At 40.6% G+C, this 16,486-nt stretch overlaps 2 protein-coding genes across 2 annotated transcripts; one reads left to right on the top strand and one right to left on the bottom strand.

Annotated features, from left to right (window-relative positions):
* Positions 1 to 2,123: 2,123 nt before the first annotated feature.
* On the bottom strand, positions 2,124 to 5,746 carry si:ch211-210c8.6 (uncharacterized). Its single transcript, XM_061699101.1, is given in 7 exon segments — positions 2,124 to 2,471; positions 2,550 to 2,722; positions 3,395 to 3,452; positions 3,454 to 3,502; positions 3,769 to 3,874; positions 5,271 to 5,446; positions 5,742 to 5,746. Coding segments are annotated over 7 exon segments (846 nt in total). The 3' UTR covers positions 2,124 to 2,192.
* An 807-nt stretch (positions 5,747 to 6,553) lies between these two features.
* bin2a (bridging integrator 2a) lies at positions 6,554 to 15,116 on the top strand. The gene is made up of 11 exons (XM_061696778.1): positions 6,554 to 6,637; positions 6,713 to 6,793; positions 6,904 to 6,958; positions 7,041 to 7,135; positions 8,323 to 8,418; positions 9,615 to 9,722; positions 9,798 to 9,883; positions 9,965 to 10,040; positions 10,117 to 10,199; positions 10,533 to 11,112; positions 15,081 to 15,116. Exons 1-11 carry the CDS (start codon positions 6,554 to 6,556, stop codon positions 15,114 to 15,116), a joined length of 1,380 nt encoding a protein of 459 aa, XP_061552762.1.
* Positions 15,117 to 16,486: the final 1,370 nt, after the last annotated feature.

Below are 16,486 nucleotides of genomic sequence, written 5' to 3'. Positions count from 1 at the left end.
TAAAACCATGTTAGTTAACTTACAAGATTGGGACAAAGGGAGCCTACAATGTTGTACTTTGTCATTATTCTAATTTTGTGAAATACTGAATTTGTTTATTTTAGTTCATATGATTTCTGCCATAATAATCAAAATTGAAACAAATAAAGACTTGATATATTTCACTCTGCGGTGAACTAATAAAACGGGTTTTGCTTTTTGAAACAAATTATTGAAATGAATGGACTTAACCTCTATTTTAATTTTTGGGCACATACCTGTACTGTACATATGTATATTACATGTAGATATAAAAAAAAATTTTTTATATACACCGGTTGAAATAAGTATTTAACACTGCCAGTTTTCTCACTAAATATACTTCCAAAGGTGCTATTGACCTGAAAATTACACCAGATGTTGGGAACAACCCAATACTCCATACTTTCAAAGAAAGTGGAATAAATAAACTCGGAAATTAAGTTGTGTGTAAAATGACACAGGGAAAAAGTATTGAACAGATGAAGAAAGGGAGGTGCAAAAAGGCATGGAAAGCATCTTAAATCTATCAATAATCAAACGGCAATCCAGCCCTTGTCAGTACAAATGAATATCAGCTGGTTCATCCTAATTGATGGCCTTCAAAAAGGTCTCATTACCAAAGGTGTGCATCAAGACATCTCATGATGGGTAAGAGCAGAGAGCTGTCTCAAGACCATCACAAAACTAAGTGCTGCAAAAAAAAAAATAACAATGGCATTGGTTACAGGCGCTTATTCACGCTTCTGAACATTACAGTGAGCACGGTTGGGGCCATAATATGTAAGTGGAAAGCCAATCATATCACCATAAATTTGCCTCGATCAGGTGCTCTTTGTAAGATTTCTGACAGAGGAGTGCAAAGAATAATCAGAAAAGTTGTCCATGATCCAAGGAGCACCTGTAGAGAGCTTCAAAAAGACCTGCAATAAGCAGGTACTTTTGTCAAAAGGAAAACAGTAAGTAATGCACTCCGGCGCCATAGCCTGTATGCACATTCACCACGCAAGACCAGATTGCTGGGGGGGGGGGGGAACTTGTCAGAGCTCATTTAAAGTTTGCTGAGCAACATTTGGACAAGCCAGTTATTAAATACTGGGAAAATATAGTCTGGTCAGATGAGCGCAAAATTGAACTGGATGCCATAATACACACCACATTTGGAGGCGAAATGGCACTGCACATTACCCTACCAACAGTGAAGTTTGGAGGTGGGAAGATGGCGTGGGGCTGCTTTTCAACAAATAGTACTGGTAAGCTTCACATTATTAAAAGGATGAATTGGCAAATGTACCGAGACATTCTTGACAAAAAATCTGCTGCCTTCTGCGAGGATGATGAAAATGAAACGAGGGTGGACATTTCAGTAGGATAATGATCCAAAACATGCTTTAAAGGAAACCATCAACTGGTTTTAAAGGAAAAATAAAGCTACTAGAATAACCCAGCCAGTCACCTTACTTGCATCTAATCGAAAATCGATGTAAAGAATTGAAACTCAAGGCTGCTTGTGTGGAAATCACACCAGAGCAATGCATACGAATACTTTCTCCATATAGGAGGTCTCTTGAACCTGTCATTGCAGACAAAGGCTTTTGTACAAAGTATTAAATAAATACCAGTTGGTGTTTAACACTTTTTCCATGTGATTTCACATTATTACACACCTTAATTTCTGATGGTATTTGTTCTATTTTCTTTGTATGTATGGCTTACTTAGGTTGTTGACAACATCTGGTGAAATGTTCCTGTTAATAGCACCTTTGGAAATATGTGAAAAATGGTGATCTGTTAAATACTTATTTCAGCTGCTGTATTTACACACATGTAGATACCTTTATTTAGTTTGGGTGTTCTGATTCAAATCAAATGTTTTTGATATTACTTATTAGCTAAATCTCACAACAGGAACATACTACCATTAGTCTTTTCAAAACTATTGGGGCCACCCTGAATGGGGGGGGTGGGAATCTAGAAAAATTATTCAAGGTTTGTCATGCCTTCATGTCCTTTTGTGCATGTCGTGCTTTACTTTGTAGACTTTTCATGAACAATTGAACAGATTTTTTCAATAATCTTGAAAACGAAGCAGTTGCCAAAAGATGACATTAAGCATGGTAAAAATGTTTTTTAGTAAACCGGTTTGCATAAAAGTGTATCATCATACAGGAAAGTCAAAACTTTGGCCATGGCCATAGTACAGGAGTGTTCTTGAGGTAGTCCTGGAAGCCTGGGTCCGACCCCCACTTTTTCAAGGCCTGCCTTTCCAGGATGGGAATGCCGCTGATGTGGCGCAGCAGGAACCAGACAAATAGCGGCGACACGACACTCAGGTACTGAGGACCTTGCATCGCTGACGAAGCTGAGAGCCACAGACCCGACCACTGCAGTATCTCTCCAAAATAGTTGGGGTGTCTGCTGTAGGCCCACAGTCCGCTCTGGATGAACTTACCCTGGGGGCAGGGAACACTTGATGCTGTTGAACACAGGGTTGATGGTAGTTCGTGCCTGCATTTAGGTGGTTTACTTACAACATTATTTGTGTCACGTTTGAAAATCCATTTCTGCTGGTCGGCGATGGCCTCGGTGGCAAAGCCAACGCCCCACAGTGTCCAGCCAATGTAGTCCCTTGTTCCCAGAGGAGTGTTTCGCTTTTCACTATTGAGCATGAGGGTGGGCAGCAGTGTCACAAACACCCACACAGCTGGCAAAAAAAAAAAAAAAAAAGAAAAGCATATTTCAAACAATTGTTTTAAAGATTTAACATTAACGGGGACAAAGTGTTTGCCTGCTATATTTCAGTTGATTGTTCACAGCCCCGCTATATTACAGATTTTTACTTGATCTTTTGTTTTTACAATAGTTACTTTAATGGGTTGTGCACATTCAAGGACACAAAAATACTGCACTAAGAGCTAAGGAACAATAAAACATGTAAAGGTGATATAAAACTAATTTGATCGATATGAAACAAATTTTACAAATCAAGATCCCCTTATTGATGGTATAATACAACTCAACTATTAATCACACAAGAAAGGAAAATTACTAAACATGGCAGCACGGTGGACAGCTGGTTAGCACACCCCCCTCACAGTTCTGTGGACCTGGGTTCAAATCCAGCCTCGCCTGTGCAGAGTTTGCATGTTCTCCCCGTGCCTGCGTGGGTTTTCTCCGGGTACTCCGGTTTCCCCCCACATCCCAAAAAACATGCATGGTAGGTTAATTGCAGACTAAATATCCTGTAGGTGTGAATGTGAGTACAAATAGTTGCCTCTGCCCCATTTCAGATCGTCTAAAAAAAAAAAGTAGGTGTATAATGTTTGAGGTTATATTTGTAAAACCCAATGGAGGCCACCCAAGCGGCGCAAAATACCTTGAATAGTCCAATACACAAAGAACGTCCCTGGGCTGTCTCGGACATTGTTAAACCTTCCGATCCTGGCCGTCCTTCAAGATCCGCATGAAGAGGAACGTACCCAGCCTGAGGGAAAAAGCGTTGTTAACTACCAGTGGCATTAACCCAGGCATTATTCATTAACCCGACTTTAGGGTTTCTCAGCGGCCTTGCTGAAACTCCAATTTCCTCGTGTTGGGAGTAATAGTGAGGTGTCAATGATTAAAACCACCAACCTGCCGCCCCCTCAGAAGAACAAAATGGATGGATGATTGTTGCATCATCACATTGTCTTAAATTCATTATGGGCCCCCCAGGTGAAAAACTGACCCTCCGTGACCAAGGGATCATACCTGAGCCCCCACGCCGTCACCAGCCCAGTCTGAACATTCTGACGAAGGAAGCCGCCCCCTCCCCACAGACGACTCAGGTGGGCAAGCAGTATAAATGTGCCGGATCCTGAAAAAGACAAAGCCAGAGAGGCGCACATTGGATGGCTCATTGCCAAGTAAGGCGTGTTTTCATCAATCTTTTACCCAGGAAACGGTGGGTAATTGGTTCCAAGGTTCAAGGGTGAATTGGCCCAGAAGGACAGTGGAGAAGCAGCAAGGGACGGACGGACGGGAACGGGCGACACTGACGTGTCAAGGGGAAATCGGACAACCACATTGAAAGGTAAGCCAAGTGATTGATTCGTAACAATGGACTAAAGCAGCGGTTCTCAACTTACCCCGGGACCCTCATTTTCCTATTGTCACTAAGTCACAATACATATTTTTAGAAATTCAGAACAATAGCCTCTGAAAACGTGTATATCATATATTTGTAAACATGCTTACTCCTCATGTTCAAAGTGCCTTTCAAATATGCTCAAATGAAATATCCAAATTGTACAAAAATATGGCCACAAGTTTTTCCACTTGATCTTGGCACAGATCTTTTCTTTTTCGGAAACTCCCTTACCCGATGCTCTTGTGAGGGAACTCGTTATGGTACAGAGATGTTACACCACAAGTAATGACGCTCCTGACACTTACTTGTGCAAAATAAAAGTTTAACTTGCGATGCACTTCATGCGAAGTTCCGCTCTTATGGCGGCAACGTAACTTAACCAAATTAGAATGTGCATTCATCTATCACAAACTTACACTTCGCAGTCGTGAAGTTATAATCACAGTAAATATTTGTATGAACATTTGACTCCGATGAAAAACTGAGTGCGGCGGTAACTGAGTGTGCCTCTTTTTTTGTGCCGCGCGAGCACGTATTCTAACTAGTTCATTATGCGGCGTTCGTAACTTCGAACTGCCATAAACAGGTCATGCTGTCTTTTTTTTTTTTTTTTTTTTTTTACTATCTGTCCTAGGTCCCGAATTACCGAGTGAGAATAGCTAAAGAGATGAGACAAACCTGTATTTTTTTTATGCATTAACATTTTCCCGAAATTAATTGAAAAGAGCAAAGAAAATGGTTTCTTCGTTGCTGAAGTTATGCACACAAAAAAAAAAAAATTTTTTTTAAAATATTTTCTACAATTTGTCCACTCACACAAATTGTCTTATGATTACTTTTTTTAAAATATATTTTTAAATTATAATAATAATATTTTTTTTCATAGTAGTTTAAGTGACAAGCCATTGAACAGGTTGTTTCACAACAGCTTGTGTAATGCGGTTAGCACGCAGATTTGCAACAATGTTTACGGAATCCAGAAACAAACCGATATCACATTAAGATCGCCCTTTAATAAATGAATCGAGTCCATCTGAAAACGGCTCAGTCTATATAACAAGTTTGTGCACGGACCGAGAAAAAAGAAAAAGTGGAGCTCCGTTTGTTTGTTTGTTTGTTTTACCTGCCAAGTCGTAGAACTTTTCGGTTTTGAACACAGCCGCCAGCACCCAGCCTGCCCACTGGATACCGAGGTCGGCGACGGCACATTTGGCTATCGTGCTCCCCATGATCAAGTCACCCAGGTCCGCCAGGCAGCTCGAGAGCTGGAGACTTTGGCATGTCACGAGACCACTCCTCCTCAGGAAAAAAAAAAAAAAAAAAAAAAAAAAAAGAACCATAAATGCACCCGTCATAAATTCACAGCCGCCATGTTGCGATGGGGTGCGGCTTGAATGCAAGGGCTTGTGGGTAATGTAGTCATTTGAGCCGCATGAGGAGATGTTTTAGGCAAAAAGTCAGCTGAGATAGGCGTCAGCACGCCCGCGACCCTAGTGAGGATAATGGCTACGGAAAATGGATGGATGGGAGTCACTTTTGGCAACAACAACAAAAATGACTGTATGCCATGGTGATGATACTGAACACTTCTAACAGCATATCGTTTGAAATAATATTGTTTATAAAAAAATGTTTACAAACAAAACACTTTACGCCCATGTGCAATTTGCACTGCTTTAAGTGATTCTCACCTGATGGGTCAGGACCCAAAACTGGATCGCAGACAGCTAGTGTAGTCCTATTCTGATTTTTTTTCGGTACAGTAGAGAGGAGAACTAAGTTCCCGCATGGAACGTAGGAGGAAAATGGGAAGAAATGTTACTTGCTTGTTCTCTAGTCACTAGTTTACTCTGCAAACAAATACAATGCAGCTCAGTCTTTGGCTGGCGAACGTCAATATGCCTCTGGTGATTCAGCAAAGTCATTTGAAACAGAATTTTAGAATATAATATATTGTACATATGTTTTCAGAGGCTATTTTTAGGCAAAAGCAATTCTTTATTGTTGTTAACTTCTCTGAAAGGGGGTTGCAACTTTGCAACAATAGGAAAATGCGGGTCTGAGGGTGACAGCAGTTGATAATGAATGATGAAGATGATTGATGGAACATCTATGTTTTTGGAACGTGGGGGGAAGCTAAAGCACTTGCAGAAAACCCATGCAAGGACGGGGGCAACATGCCAACTCCACACAGAGAGATTCCAATTGAGAGTTGAACCCGCATCTCCTCCCTGTAAGACAGAAATGTTAACCACCAGGCTACTGTGCCAGCCTATCATTGTAATTCTAACCTTTCCAAATTAGATTTAAGTGCCACATATACAGCCTCATGTATAAGTAAAATAAATGGCTATTATTATTATTATTATTATATTATTATTATATCCTACTCAGACAAGACGAACAATGGCTGCTCGCACAAGCCCGAAAGGCAGCACCGAAGACTTTGCCAAAAAAGTACAAAGACGGCTGAGCAGAGGCAAAGAAAAGGTACACATCGCATATGACAACATTAAAACATGATAAATATTGCCTGCTGTTTTTTTGTAATTTTTTTTCTTGCAGGTACTGCAGAAGTTTGGGAAGTCAGAAGAGACCAGGGATGATCAATTTGAACATTATGTACAACTGTTCTATGACCAACAGGTAATGATTGGTCATCTTGTGAATTGATGGATTCATTTTGGATGTAAAACAAGCGAGGGAGGACGCACTATTTGACATTTATTCTTACTTCTTGTGTACTCTGTTGACAGACTGATAGCAACAAAATATACAAAGACCTAAGGAACTACGTAGAAGCAGTCAGAGGTGAGTCCATTTGTGTCTTATTGTAGCAGTACACCAGATTTTGCTTGTGTGTGTCTCACTTGGCCACATCTTCTCCCTCCAGATATGCGAGAAGCCTCAAGACGTCTTTCGCAGTCTTTGTTCGATGTTTACCAAAGCGACTGGGTGGGACAAGAAGACATCGGAGCCATAGTTGAGGTCATACCTGAAACTCGCCTTGCTCAACTGTTAGCACATTAGCTCGAGTGTTCGTGCTGGCTGTAACACGTTTTGCTTTTGAGGTGATACTGTAGGGTTCAAGTCACACAAACTTGGTCTTCTCATTCCACATTGTATCCAGCGGGCCAATCAATGTCCATCATGCCCTTACCTTAATGTTCTAATGTGCTGACATCACTCAATACATCATGTCCATCACTGTTAGCAGTGAGCCAAGAAATAAAGCTCTTGGGATAATTCATTTACCCACAGTGCAGAAATAGAAGAGTGTGATTACATACATTTTTCTTTTGAAACAGTTAATTCTGTGGGCAACATTGTTTAGCGCGTCTACTTCACAGTTGGGAGGTTCGGAGTTTGGATCTCGGTGTGATCTTGTGGGTTTTCTCTGGGTACCACATTCTAAAAACATGTATCTTAGGTAAATTGAAAGCTCTAAATTGGCCATTGGTGAGAATATGAGTGTGACTGGTTGTTTGTCTATATGTGCCCTTTGATTGAGTGGCGACCAGTCCAGGTTCTATCCCGCTCAAAGTTAGTGGGGATAGGCGCCAGCTAACCTGCAATCCTAATGAGGTCGCAATATCAAAAATGGATGGTTGGATGGATGGATGGATGGATGGATGGATGAATGGATGAACGGATGGACAGCTGGACGGACAGACAGATGGATGGATTATTTGCAAAAACAAAGGCTTGCTCTCAAACAAATACCTCACCCCAAATAGTTACATTTTATGAAAATATAGGAGACGTTTTTTTTCTTTTTGCACAAGCACAGACTTCTCCACTTTACATACTGTGTGAGCGTGTGTGTGTGTGTGTGTGTGCGTGTGTGTGTGTGTGTGGATGTTACGGTGTATATATATATAGAACTTGCGTCATCTGTGGCATTGTGCTGTGTGATAAAATTCACATTTCAGAGTGGCCTTTTATTGTGGCCAGCCTAAGGCACACCTGTGCAATAATCATGCTGTCTAATCAGCATCTTGATATGCCACACCTGTGAGGCGGGACGGATTTTCTCTAAAGGAGAAATGCTCACTAACACAGATTTTGACAGATTTGTGAACAATATTTGAGGGAAATGGCCTACATATATATATATATATATATATATATATATATATATATATATATATATATATATCATATGTCTCTTTAAGGGGGAGGACCTCCTCTGGAATGACTACGAGGTGAAGCTGTTGGACCAAGCCGTTCGCACCATGGAGTCCTATGTGGGCCAGTTCCACGATGTCAGAGTAGGTTGACTCAAGCCACTCAATATTATACATCCATCCATCCATTTTCTGAGCCGCTTATACTCACTAGGGTCGCGGGCGTGCTGGGGCAATATTATACAAAACCTGCAAAATATAATGAGCGCCAATACAAAAGCTTCAACATAGCTCCTGCCTTTACAAAGATAATACATTTATATGTCACTGTTAGAGAGGTATTCAGTTCACTGTACACCGACAGTCACAAGGTTACTTCATGATCCCCCTATAATCACATTTATTTTTCAATAAAATTTTATGAACAACATTACACAACAGATACAACAAAAGAAAGAAGAAAACAAAAGGGAACAAATCACATTCCACTCCTAATACTAATATTTTATTCTCCTAAAATAATGTTTTTTTCCCCATAAAGTGACTAATGTATTTTTTTATATTTAATATTTATTCCTGTAAATACGATTAATGTAATATTACAACTTTATTGTATTATTATTCCAGCTTTAACCTTTAACTACAGTCCCCTCCAAAAATATTGGAACGGCAAAGTCAATTCCTTTGTTTTTTGTTGTATACTGAAGACATTAAACAAAAGTTCAGAATTCCAGCTTTCATTTCATGGTATATACATCCAGATGTGTTAAACAACTCAAGACAGAGCACATTTTGTTTTAAGCCACCCACTTTTTAAGTGAGCAAATGTATTGGAACAGACATGCTTAAATTAACTTGAAGTGAATAACATTTCATATTTTGTGGCATAACCCTAACTTGCAATAACTGCCTCAAGCCTGCGACCCATTGACTTTGCCAGACTGTTGCATTCTTCATTTGAAATGCTTTTCCAGTCCTTTACTGCAGCCTCTTTCAGTTCTTGTTTCTTTCTGGGGGTTTCTCCCTTCAGTCTCCTCTTCAGGAGGTAAAATGCATGCTCTATTGGGTTAAGGTCCGGTGATTTGACTTGGCCAGTCGAACGAAGACCTTCCACTTTCCCCCCTGAATGAAGCCCGTTGTTGTGTTGGCAGTGTGTTTTGGGTCATCTTCCGTATACAACAAAATCAAAGCAATTGACCTTGCTGTTCCTTGCTTTTGGAGGGGACTCTTAAGTCTTTTTTTCATGTATTGACACACACAGACATTTGTATACATGTTAAATTGTGCAGGTGTATCTAATGAAGTGGCCAGTGGGTGGTTAGTTACATGTTGCTTTTTAGGAGAAAGTGGCCAAGAGGGGGAGGAAACTGGTGGACTATGACTCAACCCGTCACCACCTGGAGGGTCTGCAGATGGCCAAGAAGAGAGATGACATCAGAATTAGCAAGGTCATCATTAAATACTCAACATTTAAGTTGTACAAGCTTCTACAAAACAAAACAAACCACTTTTCACAATTCCAGGCAGAAGAAGAGATGAATGGTGCCAAATGTGTCTATGAAGGAATCAATAATGAGCTGAAAGAGGAGCTCCCTGTCCTGCATGAAAGGTCTTTTTATTCATTTTCATATTCATCTCAACATACCAGTCTTTTTGGGCACTTCATGTTAATTTCCTTTTTCTATCGTAGCCGCATTGGATGCTACGTGACCGTCTTCTCTGCGATATCAAGTTTACGGGACATCTTCTATAAGGAAATGAGAACGGTACGCTTTGTTATCACAGACAAACAACATCAAAAAAAGAAAAATGTCTTTTGAAACCAAACATCCTCTCTTGTAGCTCAACGTGGATCTGCACAATGTGGTGAAGGAACTGCAGGCCCAGCATCCAGACAAAGTGTTTTCTGTCAAGGGAATTCAAAGGTTTGCGCTTTTGAGATTTGTGTGGCATATGCAAGAAAATATCACACGTCAGATGACTGCAATTACTAGCTTTGATTGTAAAGTTTGAGGACCCTACCAATACAATATTGGACATTACTCAGACAGACAACCATTCACAATCACATCCACACTTCTCGCAAGGTAGTCAGGCGAGTGAACCACTTCACTGTCCAATTAAATGCCCTGTCATCTAAAATGCATATAAGAAAGAATTTTAAAAAAACAGAATAAACTGCTGTCTTGCACTGACCCAAGGCAGAGTTAGCAACTTCCATAGCTGCATTTTGACTTATATCTTGTTCTTTGTTCCAGGTATGGATCCCTGAGGAGACGAACACTGATTTCCCCCAAGGCTTGGAAGGCCAGCTTCTCTGAGTTCCACAGGAGCTACAGCCCAAAAAGTGGCCAAAGATTTAGTTTCAGGTCCCCGGACAAACCTCGCCACAGCACTCTGTCCAGAGAGAGCAGCGCCGTCGCAGTCTCGCCGCTGTCGCCTCCTCCGGAGAACGCCACTTTTGAGTCGAGGGGGTCGAGCCGCATCGAGATGCACCATCTTTGTATGCAAGAGGATGCTGTGGAAGCTGAGAGCAAGCCCGTGTCAGAAAAAGAAGTCACCAATCCGGAGGATGAGAGGAAGGACTTGAAGGTAGAAGAGGAGTCTGAAGCAAAGAGTCCCGCACATCCAGAAGAGAAACAAGTAGATACTCCACCGAGCGAGAGCAGCTGTGAGCTGAACAACTCTTGCGACTCCGAGAGTTTGGAGCTCCAGCTGACCGCAGGAGACGACGGTCCACTCCACATCGGCGACATGGGCCACAGCCACGACGCTCCCAAGGCCAATGGAATGGAGAACGGGGAGGTTTCAGGGTTCAACTCTGAGGAGATGGACAAGGTTTGACTTTTGCTTCACACACTTTTAAGGCCATACAAGCTGTGTTCCAAATAAGAAACTGTTCCCTTGGGCTGCACTTAAGGCCCAAGACTGTCCCAATTTACAGGCTCCATCAAATGTAGCCTTCTTTTTACATTTGCGGGGAGGATACATTGCTTTTCACTTTTAAAAAAGTTTAATATTTCCATCAAAATACAGTAGCGCCTCGAGATACGAGTGACCCGACTTGACCCCAGGCCCCGAGTGGCTAATCTGGAGCAATGGAAGAATTCTCGGTGGGCCGGGCTGCTTTATGGGCTGCTTGTACATTGCAGGAATCCGCGTGCGTGCTCCCCATTCGCCACATTGCCAATGGCGCGCTGAAACGGGATGTGGTGAGGTGAATATTTCCCTCATTTTCCACACTGGCGACGGGGTAATTTACTGAGTATCAAGTTTCTCCAGCCCGCCACCGCCCGCCCCTCTCAATCATGGCCCCCCAGTCCAAGGAGGAAAGGCTGTTGCGTGCACCCGCCCACTCTCAGCTGTAGTTGCTCGTCCGTGCCCACCCTCCCACCACTAGGGACTATGGTGATTGGCAGAAATGTCCTTATGCAAATCAAATAATCCTACAATTCTCTACGCACCCGGTGACGCATATGATAGGTAACAGTATAAGCACAACAACGCCTCTCAATCTAATGACACATTATTTACTGTATATATGCCAGTGGTGCGAGAGTTAACACTTTAGCACCTTTGCTAAAATTAGAATGGAAGAACAGGTGACTATTGCATGGGTTTATGCACCAACAACTACCTCTCTGCCCGAGCCGTGCAAAACGGCCACTTTTTTAGGATTATGATGACGCGGCGAAACAACCCTTTGATTCGGATAAAAATTGTCAAATTAAATCTGAATGGTTTGATCTGCCTTGGCTTTGACACTGAGGAGAACAGTATTTTTTTTCTTTTAGTCATGTGAAAAAGGAGGATATAATCAAACGCTTTCACGTGAGGGAATTCAACAAAGGTCCTTAAGAAGGAGGATCTTTTAAAACACAAAGATACTGCACACCACTTCTCCATCCATCCATCCGTCCATTTTCAACACCGCTTATCCTGGTTAGGGTCGCAGGGCGCTGTAGCATATCCCAGCTGACTTCGGGCGAAAGGCGGACTACACCCTGAACTGGTCGCCAGCCAGTCGCAGGCCACACATAGACACAGACAACCATTTGCACTCACATTCACACCGTCACTGAGTGGGAACTGAACCCACGCTGCCCACACCAAAGTCAGGCGAGTGCATCGCTACACCATCAGTGACCCACACCACTTCTACCCAGGTTTATTTGATTTGATTTGATTTGATTTTTCATCTGCACCCATTTCCCCCATAAACGTAAACTCGTCCCTGGTTTACATCATGTAATCCCGCAATGCACATTGATTGAGCTTTACTGAAAATAATGCAGTAATCGTGACCTAATGTCATTATTATTATATTTATTATATATTATTATAAAATTGCAAGTGGCAAATGTAAAGGATTATAACTATACAGACATATTGTACTATTACAGACACATAAATAGCAATATCAGTCATTCAACTAAGCAATGGTTCTCAAACTTTTTACAGTAAGTACCACTTTAAAAAATATGTAACATAATACTGTGTTCAACAAAAATGAGGCAGAGGTTTTATTCCTAAAAGTATACCTTTATTAAATATTGTAAACCACTGTAACATCAGGCACAGTTCAAACATTAACACTGTGCTTGAATATAGGAAATACAAAATGTTAAATAATGATTATATTTAAATGTATTCAAAAGAAATGTTAAATAAAGTCATACTCCAAGAAATGTCTAAAAACAAACATTTCTTAAATGTTAAATGCAAATGTATAGTACTGTACTTAGAAGTTGAATACAACTCAACTGCATTTGAAAAGTAAAAAGTAAAACATTTTATTATAATAGTATGTTTAACTGTATCATGATTTAAATGTGAATTTTATTAGTATTTAATTCAGGGACTCTTTTGCGTACGACTCTGAGAATCACAGAGGGGATAAAGTACACATATTTCTTGATTAACATGTCAAATTATAGTTATTGACTCACATTTGTGAACAGAAAAAAATATAGTTTTAGTGGTTGAATGATATCGTTGGTTAAATTCTGGCTTTTCAGAGAAGCCCAGTAAAATGGCTCAAATTTTGGTGAATTCAGTTTGAAATCACTCATTCCTGTTCAAAATGGTAAAATACGGAGAGCTGACGAAAAATTAAAGAGTCCGCAGTAAAGGACTTCATGTTGCTGGGTGGTCTCTGTGTCGCATACTGTTTAATAATAATAATAATGCATTCGACTTCTATTTCAAGGGACTCAAAGAAGCTTTACAATTGCATTATTCATTCACTCCACAGTCACACCCTGGTGGTGGTGAGCTACATTGTGTAGCCACAGCTGCCCTGAGGCAATCTGATGGAAGCGTGGCTGCCATTCTGTGCCTACGGCCCCTTTGACCACCACCAAACATCCAACCACATTCATTCATGGACAATGTGGGTTAGTTAAACCCTCTGGTTGCAGAGCGTACACTTACACACCTCTGCACCACGTCGCCCCAAATATATAGATATGACTAATAAATTTGTTAGGCACTGTACATTTGAACTATTATGTTCTAATACTTGTTCAAATAAAAACTGATCGTGATCTTGTAAGCGCATTCAGTTGTAATTTAGAATTTTGATCAAATACAATACGGATATCGATGTTGGAGGGAATGGTAGCCTAAGCCATTTTAGATTGATACACTAATAAGGGTAACATTATAAATCTTCATTGTGAACTAATGCGAGCTGGTCTGAGCCATAAAACTCCAGGGCTGTAAATGAATCCCATTCCAAAAAACAACTAACTTTATAGCAGTTACTGAGTCACTTACAGCAGTTGAGTCTTCTTCCTTTGCATCTGTATTATACTACCTCCCGGTGGCCAAGTCACATACACGAGAGGAAGCAGCAATAAATTATCATGACGCACAAGCTGTAGAATTCTTTACATTCTATTTATTTCTGTTATTCCTATATGTTTTTATGAAGTACAATATTATAGAGTGCTAGTTCCATTATTAAAGGTGCCGTATTTTACCAAACCAACTTCTTCTAGTATTTGGGACGTAATATTGGCTCAATGGTGCCTCAGTAAACATGTGAAATATTAATTATACTCGTCCTCACATTCCTGAGTTCCAGACGTTTTTCTACAGAGAGGCATGAGGATGACTGGTTAGCACATCTGCCTCACAGTTCTGAGGACCAAGTTCAAATCCTGGCCTCGCCTGTGTGGAGTTTGCATGCTCTATATGTGCCTGTCCGGGTTTTCTCCAGATACTCCGGTTTCCTCCCACATTCCAAAAAGATTTATGGTGAATGATTGTTTGTCTATATGTGCCCTGCAATTGGCCGGCAACCAGTTTGGGGTGTAGCCTGCCTCTCGCTCAGAGTTAGCTCAGATAGGCGCCAGCACGCCCGCGACCCTAGTGAGGATAAGCGGTACGGAAAATGGATGCATGAATGGATGTTGGCGAAGCATAGTGGAGTAGAGTAGTGGTTAACACATCTGCCTCACAGTTTTGACATTCAGGGTTCGAATGTTTGCTCCGGCCTTCCTGCGTGAAGTTAAATGTTATCTGGCTTTTCAGGTGCTCCGGCTTGCTCCCACATTTCAAAAGCATGCATGGTTAGGTTCATTGACGACTCAAAATTTTCCACAGTTGGGAATGTGAGTGTATAGTGTAGAATAGTGTGTCTATTTCTCTGTTGGCGGCGTTCTCTCTAAAGGAGAAAATGAAGTAGTATTGGGGATCAGATTTTCAGTACTATAACGGATGCCTTACCCCCCAGCTGTTTAAGAGTGCCAGTTTATCAATATTTCTTTTTCGCTCAAAAAACATTGTTTTTTTCCTTCTAGGCGGCTTCCGCAGACTCCAAGAGCACAGAGGTCTAACAAGTCCACTCTCTGAGCCTCAAGGTTAGTGCTCTTTACAGGAAACAGTCCAGCTTGTTTGCGCCAACTGTGTCCGTGCTTAACTTTTCCTTCTTGTCGTGTGTTGATGTGAGCAGCTGAGAGTGAACAGGACGGAAGCCAACAGCTGCAGGGGAAGGAGGAACAAGATTGCATCTATCATTGTTGTACACCCTCCCACATACTCGACATCTTTTTTTATTTTTGTCCACTTATAGACACACAGCATGGACACAATCATATGTCATATTTTAGTACTACAGTACTTGTTTTTCACTCTTGAATGCAGATGTTAATCCACAATTCCAAGTAGATTGCTAATTTATTAATTCCTGTGAAATTCACATCTGCCAATCGTCATATATGCAAGGGATTTCAATCGTTGAATTGTTTAAAATTGCAATCCCGACCTGGCAGCAGACAGCAGAGTAAAACAAAGCAAAATTTAAGAAAAATGGACCTGATGGTAAATATTCAATACAGGGTGTTCTTGGTTTACAACAGTACAGACATTTAACATTCGCAGTGTAAAAATATGTTGTCACATGGCAAAAAAAGGCTCGCTCAGTCATCGTTGCTTTTCATTTTTGTCTATTTTGTGGCCTAGAAGTGTTTTTCATACAAATATTTACTGTAATTATGACTTTACGACTGTGATTGCTTAAATTAGTGATACACCACATTGTGTTCCAAATTACACACAAATTCTGGTTATGCTGCTGCCGCCGCCGCTAAACGGGAGTTGTGCCATAGATTGCTCACTATTTGTATAATTAAAGATTATTAATGATCAAATCATTATTTTATTATTTTCTATGTTTTGAAGCGGAGGCTTAAGACTCATCTTTTAAATTTGTTTGGCAATACACTGACTTCCAGTGATATACAGTTGTGGTGTTAAGTACAAAGTACCTGGCTTAAACCAGGATATGTGGAACATTTCTTAACTTCTACCACTCAATGCCAACACAGTTTTATCATTACGATTCCTCATTTTTGCTGTATTTAATTGTAGCTCACTATTTATGTTGTCATGTCGGGGTTAGTTTTTTTTTTATTTTTTTTTTATATAGCTAGGCAAGGCAAGGCAGCTTTATTTATAGCACATTTTTTACAAAAGGCAACTCAATGTGACGCGCTATAATTAAAAGTACCACATTTAAAAAGAAAGGACAATTTTTTAAAGCGAATTACATAAATAAAAGACATCTTACTAAAATTACTAAAAGAATGAACAGTGCAAGTAAAAAACATTACTAAATGATTTGAAATGCTTTAAAATGATTATAATTCGTTTTTTAAAAGCATTAGGGGGGGGGGGGGAATCGTTTTTAACCTGGATTTTAAAATAG

This window comes from Phycodurus eques, chromosome 1 (assembly GCF_024500275.1).
Source record: "Phycodurus eques isolate BA_2022a chromosome 1, UOR_Pequ_1.1, whole genome shotgun sequence".
Lineage (NCBI taxonomy): Eukaryota > Metazoa > Chordata > Actinopteri > Syngnathiformes > Syngnathidae > Phycodurus > Phycodurus eques.
The sequence above is the reverse complement of the archived record's forward strand: the minus strand, read 5'-3'. Positions and strand labels throughout refer to the sequence as shown.